General features: G+C 35.4%; 1 protein-coding gene across 6 annotated transcripts in view; it reads right to left on the reverse strand.

Annotated features, from left to right (window-relative positions):
• LOC126976300 (ELKS/Rab6-interacting/CAST family member 1-like) overlaps positions 1-7,688 on the reverse strand; it is a 52,568-nt gene extending 44,880 nt beyond the window's left edge. For all 6 annotated transcript variants that reach the window (XM_050824574.1, XM_050824573.1, XM_050824576.1 and 3 more), the window contains exon 1: positions 7,426-7,688. In XM_050824574.1, the coding sequence (XP_050680531.1) occupies positions 7,426-7,548 (123 nt within the window). In that variant the 5' untranslated portion in view covers positions 7,549-7,688. The remainder of the gene's footprint in view (positions 1-7,425) is intronic.
• Positions 7,689-9,338: the final 1,650 nt, after the last annotated feature.

The following is a 9,338-nucleotide window of genomic DNA, read 5'->3' on the forward strand; positions in this document are numbered from 1 at the left end:
TGGTTTCATGAGAATGTTAATTACTATTTTTGCTGAAATGCTCGACTTTATTTTGTTGTAAATGACCTCTTTCGTTAAGCTAGGCATTGACATAAATAGTATACCTATTTACTTCAATATTAATTCATATATACCTATATCCACAATCTATATCTATACATATAATAAACACTTAAAAAGTAAAGTGTAAAGTTACTTCAAGTTTAAAATTACTCCCTGTCATATGATAAGGGTAAGATAAGACAAAACGCTTTAAACTTGTAATAACTTTACTTCGCGTTTATTAATAACACAGTAAATGTTTTCTCAATAAAAAAAACTACTAAGTTACCGAGACTAATAAATTAGTATATTGAACTAGAGAAACGGTTACACTGTTTAGAATACCATTTTCAGAGATGTATTGTGGGAAACGTAATATTTTTTATTTGTTTTATTCCAATCTATTCAGTTAATTTGACTAATACCTACACACGTCTCAGCAAACGCAAGTCATCCGAATTAGTTGTAATTTTATTTAATATTATATTGACCAATTTTTGTAGTGTTTTCTAAATGGCTTAAGTTATAAGGAGTAACACAAAAAAAGGAACGACGTGCAGAAAATAAAGTAGGGAGCCACGGGAAAATATTAAAGCTCACAATTAAACGAAGTCTGCTCTATGGTTCCTCTGTCCGCTATCATTCCTTCATGATACATCCTCCCGTCAACCAGTCAATAACCCATTATAAACTGTATTTTGTGAATTAATGCACAATTATGTAGACAAATAAATTATGTAGGCTACCTGATTCCTGCCGCCGAATTTCACCTTCGCACGACACGCCACAAGTTACGTTATCATCCCCACCATCTGGATGTGTGGCGGTCCTCCACAGTGCGGTTTTCAAGGAGCTTTCTTCCTCGTACTACGAAGCTGTGGAATGAGCTTCCTTGTGCGGTGTTTCCGGGACGATACGACATGGGTACCTTCAAGAAAAGCGCGTACACCTTCCTTAAAGGCCGGCAACGCTCTTGTGATTCCTCTGGTGTTGCAAGAGAGTGTGGGCGGCGGTGATCACTTAACACCAGGTGACCCGTACGCTCGTTTGTCCTCCTATTCCATAAAAAAAAGGGCTGGCATTATTAATAACAAATTTATGTAGGCAGTAAATTCTACGAATAGCGACCACGTACCTGAAGACGCTGTGTTGGTAGGCTCACCAAAAGATAAACCGACGATCTGGTCAAGATCGCCGGAATACGTTGGATGAGGGCAGCGCAGGACCAATCGACGTGGAAATCTTTGGGGGAGGCCTTTGTCCAGCAGTGGACGTCTTTCGGCTGATGGTGATGATGATGATGTAGACAAACCACATTTAATCAATGTTTACGTATTGAGAGAGCATCTGAATTACAGACCTTATTGTATGGTAAATGTCTAACACTAGTGGATATTTATTTAATTTGCGAAATGCGAATTGTTAAAATGGGCCATATCTTTTGATTGTCTTGACTAACCTTTGTTCAAACCTTACTAAGGTTATGATAATTAAAGGTTCTCCTCAAGTTGTTACAAAAACAGGTCTACAGACAGACAACTGAGAGCTTTTATAAGGCTTTTTTTAGAGATAGCAAGACCCCTAAAAATGTACCTATATACATAATGAAAAGATTATATAATGTATTGCTAGTATTCAAGCTAACAGAAGAAAAACATCCGATAAAAAAGGTTATTCAAAGACCCTGTAATGTAATACACATAATTTATAAAATCCTTTGAACTTCGAGTATTTAACCAAAAGGAGATGACATGAGGCACGTATCAAATCCGTTTTCATGAAAGATAATTACAAAGTTATCTGTCTGTGTGTACGATTTCAGACTTGAGAGGTTGCGTAAGTTTAAGGGAGATATTTTGCTCGAATGAAAGAGAACTGAGTACCATGGGCGCTATTAGAGGGCATTCCTGGCACTCGCTCGAACTAGGGCAGACGAAAACTTCGTTGGCTGGAAGTCACATCTGAGCAAACCCTCTAGGACTTTTAGATTTTCTGAATACGTAATATATAAAAATACTGTCATTATTTAATATTTCAATTATCTTACTCTTTTATATTCTTATATAATTTTAATATTAAGACTCTTCTACATTTATATTAATGTGTTTTATATAATGCAATTTATGATATAGTTTTTAAGAAGGTAGGAAACTGTGGGTGTAAATGTTTGTAAGGGTTACTGCGCTAATATACTGGGTGGCCGAGAAGTTGACGTCCAAAGCTAAAATTTGAATTTGGCTCATTTTATTGGCCAATGTTCTGGGAAGTTAAAAAATAGTTATAAGCCATAGAATTTAGCTGGGGCAGTTATCTTGAACTTACGACTCAATTATAAACTAGTTCCGCATTGTCTAAACTATTCATAGTTTCTTATGTGGTTATTGCAACTGTAGTTAATAATTATCAACAATAAAATTAACTAAAAGTGTTCAATAACAATAGAAAAACTTCCTAAACCACAATAATGTGAAAAAAGCGGGTAAAAGGGGGAAAAAATTATTATCTCCTAATCCACACAAAATCGTAGAACATACTAGGGTTATTTGGATACTCATCACCTGAGGCTTTCAAATTTTAGCTATGGACGTCAACTTCTCGGCCAGCCTGTATAAATATAGTTACATATGACTGTTTGTTTCTGAGTAAATAAATAAATAAAAGATATTGTTAGTCTCAAACGTTAAATTAAATCATTAAAACTTTGAATTTATTAAATACGTTGAATAACGTATTTAATAAATTCAAAGTTATAGTGACGAGCTCAGGTTTATATAATAACACTATAATATAATAACTTTAGAAAATAAATGTTATTATATAATAACTTTGTACATTCAGCAAAGTTACGAAAAATAAAAGCTTTATATTGATATATTAGGTATGGGCTGCGTTCATTTACATTCACAAAATCAACCTTCAATGCATTCTCCGTTGAGTTGCTTACTCTAAGATGTTGAAGGCCGGGACTTTACTTTGCTCTCATTCGTATTCAGGCTATTTCCTTTAACAATATTGTACAATTGTTGATGTCACTGCGACAATAAAATTGCGAACGTATTATCTGACGTTCGAGAAAATCTAGGACATTTCAAATGTTTCAGCTTTTGTTGGATATTTATTCGTAACGATTTTCTTGTCGCAAGACACTGTTTCTAGAAGTACAATGTTACGCAATACTATAAACAACCGGTCATGTACGAGTCTGAGTCGAACACGTAGGGATCCGTACCATCGTGCAAGATATAACACTATGTTCTTTTGTAAAAATAAACATTAAAAGACGTAAAAACATCGGAGTCTTAGGCCTGAACACTGCTCAGTAATCTGTTCTATTATTAATTGTAGTAGATTTTTGAGAGTTCTGTAAAAAACGCCGTGAAGTATGAGTATGGTCACGTATCTGTTATTACATGAGACAATCCTGAAGGATGGCTATTGAAACTATTGTCAACACTGAATTGAAGGAGGAGTCCATTAGAACACCTTTCTTACTAGCGTTGATTCAGAAAGATAATGACGAGACGAGTGTATGGATGTCTACACGCATCTGCAAACAATTAATCTTCGATTAAATATTTTTGAAAACTTCTTTAGACAAAAAATCGAGAGTAAAAAGAGACAGACATATAAATTCATAAGATTAAATTAAAGTGGGAGAAAATGAATAATGGAAACATAGGCATAGTGTTTTCAGTTACCAGGCGATCATAGTTAAAGAAGAGATTGTCTTATGTACCTATAACGCGAGTATACCTTAATATATTCTGACATCATGCGTGCGACGTATTCCAACATAGACACCAGGAGAACATAAAATATGGTAGCGGTGATAGTAATTTCTTTCATAGCCGTTGAAATCATATGTCATCCTAGCAACATGTGCCAGGACTTCATATGCAGTTTAGAGGTTCATGCACAATGCACATCTTAAAATTAAGAAGCTAGATCAAATCTACGAAAAACAGGTAAAATTTAAAAGCTTAATACATTTTTACTAAATCGTCAGTAACCTTTTCCATTTTAACATCAATACTCTTCTAGTAGAAAACAGAATACATTTGACTTTTTTATTCGACCATAATAATTTATAATTAATTATTTAAATTGTTTGGTTGAAACAAAATTATTTTATTATTCAATTATAAAGTATGTATATTTAAATAACTCTGCGTGCTAACCCTGGATGTTCAGCCGGCACACTCGTTTTGATTACTGGGAAGTTACCTCTGCCCCCACCCCACCGACTCTTCTCACATGAGTCGACTTATTACCGCGAAGATGTTCTACTTACACGTTATTTACTTAATTCGATTATAGCACTCTGAGTAACAGTATTTTGTATTCCCAGTTAATCTAAAAACATGGTTCGTATTCTTATTTGTCTCTTCAATCATATTTGGAATTGATAAAATAATATGTATTTTACGAAATGTTATAATTAAATAATATTTTTGCTTGCAATCGTATTTATTATAAAACCTTAAATAATATATTTACTGATTATACAAAGATGAAATTTTTTGATTGCTTACGCAATGGCCGTTTTAAATTACATCATTAGTGTCAAGTTCCTGAAACTCTTCTAAATTCAAAAATCTTAGAAAATAATTCTAGATCAATATTTCTATCGCGCTAACGCGGGCGGAGCTATCATCAGTGCAAAGACACCCTAGCGAACTCTCTAAGAGAAAAGCGATTCACTCGATTGTATGAAACGCGCAGTCATTGATAGATTGACAGATGACGGCTATAATCTTGTAAAGAAAAGAGATAACCAAAATCCACTACGTTTTAAGCAACTGGTCGCATACAAATTTAGCCGGGTTATACTTCGTCGCCATAATATTGTAACTACTATTTCCAACTTATGTCAAATTACTGCACGTTTTATACTAAACTAAATTCCAATTTTCACTTAGGCAGTCCCGCCTCTTATTACGTAGTATTTACATCCTCTTTGATTGCAAAAACGTCAACTGCTGCAGCTGTGAATAAACATCGTGAAAAAAACCCAAACATGAGGTTTCGTTCTTGACTATTTCCTTCTCCATATCATAATGAAATTGAAGCTGAATGGGAGAGAAAAATTATGTGTTAATTATTTTATTTTTCCGCTTATTGTTACTGAAGGCTTCTAGTTTGCGGCCTATTAAACCGTTTTAAGCGCCCTTTAAGTGCCAGACTGTACTAAAGTAACCAAAAAAAGTAAACCAAAATTTATCAGAAGAGACAGACACAGATAAAGATGATTTGGACATAATTTGAACAAAATATTGGTCTAGAGTCAAGGAGAAAGCAGTAAATAACGTATAGTAGTAGAAACCTTAACCCATGCAATAATTCTATTCATAACGATCTATATAGAAACATATCTCAAGTAAAAACATGCATTACTTAAATTAATTTAATTGTTTGCATTAAATAAATAGTAACCAAAAATCGTCTAGAATTGGTGAAGGTTTTATAATCAATATAAGATGTTGCTTTAATACTTAATTTTTACTAGCAATACATACAAAATTCATAAATTTTAATACATACGGCGCACAAATAAAACATAATTGAACTGGAAAATTGTAGATATGAATGATTGCCGGGACAGGAGTTTTATGCCTAATTATTTAGTTTAAGGAATAGATTGCTTAATTAGTGCACTTGGTGCAAGATTGGTTTCTCTTTCTAGAATGCAGTGCCTGTGTCGTATCCGTAGAAATATCCTTAGCTCTTGGCATATTTTTTAACCTATTATATAAAAAAAAACTCGAGCCACTTTTCGAGCCTCAAACGAGCTCAAAAAGGTGGTTGTACCATTTACCACCAAAGTAATAAAGATTACCTTTAACGAGGAAAAGTGGAAATAAACTTAATGACATTCTGGTTTCGAGAAGCGATATAGATCTGCCCTTGCTTTAACATTATTTCCCAGATAGAAGAAAGAGAGAATATAATTTAATAAAAAATTAAACGAAAAAAATACGTAATACATAAATACGCCACAAATTAGAATATCATCCCCACCATCTGGATTTGTGGCGTTCCTCCACAGTGCGGGTTTCAAGGAATTTTCATCGACTTACAACCAAGCTGTGGAATGATCTTCTTTGTGTGGTGTTTCAGGGACTATACCACCTTCAAAAAAAGCGTTTACACCTTCTTTAAAAGCTCTGCGAATGTTGGCAGCGGCGATTACAGAATATCAGGAGATCAGAAAATAGCCAATAGTTACTTGATTTTGTGTTGCCAAAGTATATTGGAGACCTTTTTATCTAAGGTTGATGGATAAGGAATTTGTATTGTTTTCAAAATCGAAGTGAGTGAGAGTTTCGATTTTCATAGTGATAAGTATATATTTTGACGGTGAGTCCTACACAATGTAATGTCCCTCAAAATTATTCTACTTTGGAATCACTGGATCCCTACAGTTGGTTTCAGTCTTACGTAGCAAAAAAACTTCTAGAGATATTGGGTCAGTAAATTTTAACAATTCACAGCCATACTTTTCTTTACGGCATTATCGTCAAGACCCACATCTCAGTTTTATTTTATTTTTAATATTAATTATCAATAATGTCGTTTAATTTTTAAGTTTATTGACTGACAATTAAATGTGATCATTGTAATTTTACTAAATTAAGATACTCTGAACCTGATATGCATAATTTTTTTTTTTACTTTTTGCTATGCTATTAATATTTAAATGAACAAAGCCAAATTCATTCTTTCTCTTATTGATACAATATTGCATAATCTTATCGCTTTAAGAAAAGTTTAGAGAATGCCAAGAAATTTGTTTCAAGCGTCTGATGATAAATTAAGCTTTCCTTGCAATTTTCACGTTGAAGTCTGCAATTAAAACGCGTAAGCCTCTTTTACGTTAAAGGATCGTAACATTTTATCCACGAAGAGTATACATTTTTACTATTTAAATAAGTCGTATCCATACTTTTTAACAGTCAGTAATGTTTAAATTTGTTTATAGCGCATTTAATTGTGAAGCTAGAGATTATTTTAAAATTCCAATGGTAGTATTTTTAGTATATGCGAGTTAAATCTTATGAGTGCGAGAGGACTTCATATAAATTTTAAATGAAACTTTGTAATTGGGCCATTTGGAGAGGTACTCCCATTGACCTAACAACATGACATCAATGAAAGGAGTTTCCAAGCATGCGTACCGCGAACGGGCTCGAATGCCAGGCGTGACAATTCTCGCTCAACTAATAGCTACTACTATGCATTGTAATATCCTATATTACTGGATTCCTATGGAAATAAGTCTGCGAGACTTGCATTGTAAGTGAGCGTTGGAATTTCATTAGTCGTCTGAAGTAAGACTTCAGTATTCAGATTGTGCGGAACAAAGTAAGCCGAAAGAGCACTGACCTGGTTTTCTTGGTTGAGTAACTTCAGTTGGTCGTTTATAAGGCTGTATTTAGCGCTTTCCTCTTTACGCAATGCTCGCTCTTTCTTCAACTCTGGGCTCCAGAAGGTTTTTATGCTATGCATGCTGGAACCCAGTTTTTGGTTGGTCAGTTCAAGCTCTTTCTTAAGATTGCCCAACTCGCGCTGTAGATCGGAATTCTGAGATTGGAGCTCGCCGAGGAACAGTTGAGGAGGCTCGCGGCGGTAGTATTCATCTTCGGGGGGCGGTGCGTAGGAGCGGTCGTAGTCGCGCTCCAAGGACTGGTAGCGCAGGGGTCGGGGCCGGCCTCGATGGTGGGCTCCGGCGGAGGCCGAGCGGCCTCGCTCGTCGGGGGCTGGGGAGGGCTCGTCATCGCGGGCGAGGTACGGACTGCGCCGGGACGGGCTGCGGTCCACCTGGGGAAGGCGAGTCCGCGCGCCCGACCACTCCTGCCGGCGCCAGTCCTCCCGGCACTGAGGCCGCTCCTCTTCCCCGGCGTACTCGCGTAGATACAGTTTGACGTGTTTCCCGCCTCAATTCGAACGCATTGTGCACTGTATTGGGTGACGGGCGCGCGATCACTGGGCGAGACGCTCGGGACATCGATCGTGGCCAGACCACGCATGCGCCGACAATCCAGCGTTTTCAGCGCTGACTTGGCTCACTACGTTGGACGGTGATTTTAATCTATAATTGGATACGTAACGACTAATGCTGATTTAATGCTTAACATGGCGGTTACGTTTTAAGAGGATGTTTGGAGTCGCTTGCATTGTCAGTGTCATAAATTTTATTTACGTTTTTTTACAGATTGTTTCAACGGTCATCCATTCATCAGTTAGATAGTGACCCCCTTCATCCCCATTGGATTAACGTTAATTCAACTGGCCTATATTCGGTTCACGTTTTAATCTGGGCATTTTTATAGGCATACATAGGATTTACAAGTAGATTCGTTTATTAGAGAAAGAAGATTAGTTTCATACTTTCCTAAGTGTATTTCTTAGGCTTAGCTTAATAATCATAATGAAGAGGAAGGAATTTAACTTTAACTTTATAAAAATTTGTTTGGGGGCCCTTATGAAGGGTAAAGATTTCTCACAAAAGACTCTCTCTGTCACTTTATCCAAATTTTTTAAAAGCAATTTAAAATAAATATACACTCTCCTTGCCTTTTTTTCAGAAAACTGATTTATTAAATCTCTTAAGATCACTTTAGTTTTTCTAAAGTTTCTGCCTCTATGGACAATACCTGACTGTCTGACAGGCGTTCATGTCCCATCGAAGTTCTTAGGTAATTTTTTATTAGTTTTTATTTAGATAGGAAAATGCTTTTTTGACTATTGTCATTTCTGAAATAAAAAAATTTAATAAACTTTTATTCATTTTTACTTACGCCGACGCGGACGTGCGTAAGGTGCGCCAACGGGCCCCTGTGGCCCGAGGGCCCCGTATAATTGTTACGGCAGATACGGTGGCAACTACGCACCTGAACTTTACATTCTGAAGTAAGAAATACATTTATATCCCAATAATGATTCGAAGGTGCTTGCATAACAAAAATTTCTATCCGTTGAGTTCCTTAGGTACCTGGATTTATGAAAAGAATAATGTAAAAAAAGTGATATAAGTATACATAAACGAAGTAATATTAGATAATAACGTAATATCTATATAGAAAATGAAAAAGAAGATTTTGTAATAAATGGAATAATATAATATTACAATTATGATAACGATACTAAATTATTAATATATAAATAAATATTAAATGGCTTACTTAGGTACTTACATCTATTGTTTCTTGTAGTATTGATATGTTGATGTTTTATGATAAAGAAATTATTAAAATAAATAGCCCCGGGGCTGTAGCCCTGGTTGACCTCCCCTAAAT

Source organism: Leptidea sinapis, chromosome 40, assembly GCF_905404315.1.
Source record: "Leptidea sinapis chromosome 40, ilLepSina1.1, whole genome shotgun sequence".
Classification (NCBI taxonomy): domain Eukaryota; kingdom Metazoa; phylum Arthropoda; class Insecta; order Lepidoptera; family Pieridae; genus Leptidea; species Leptidea sinapis.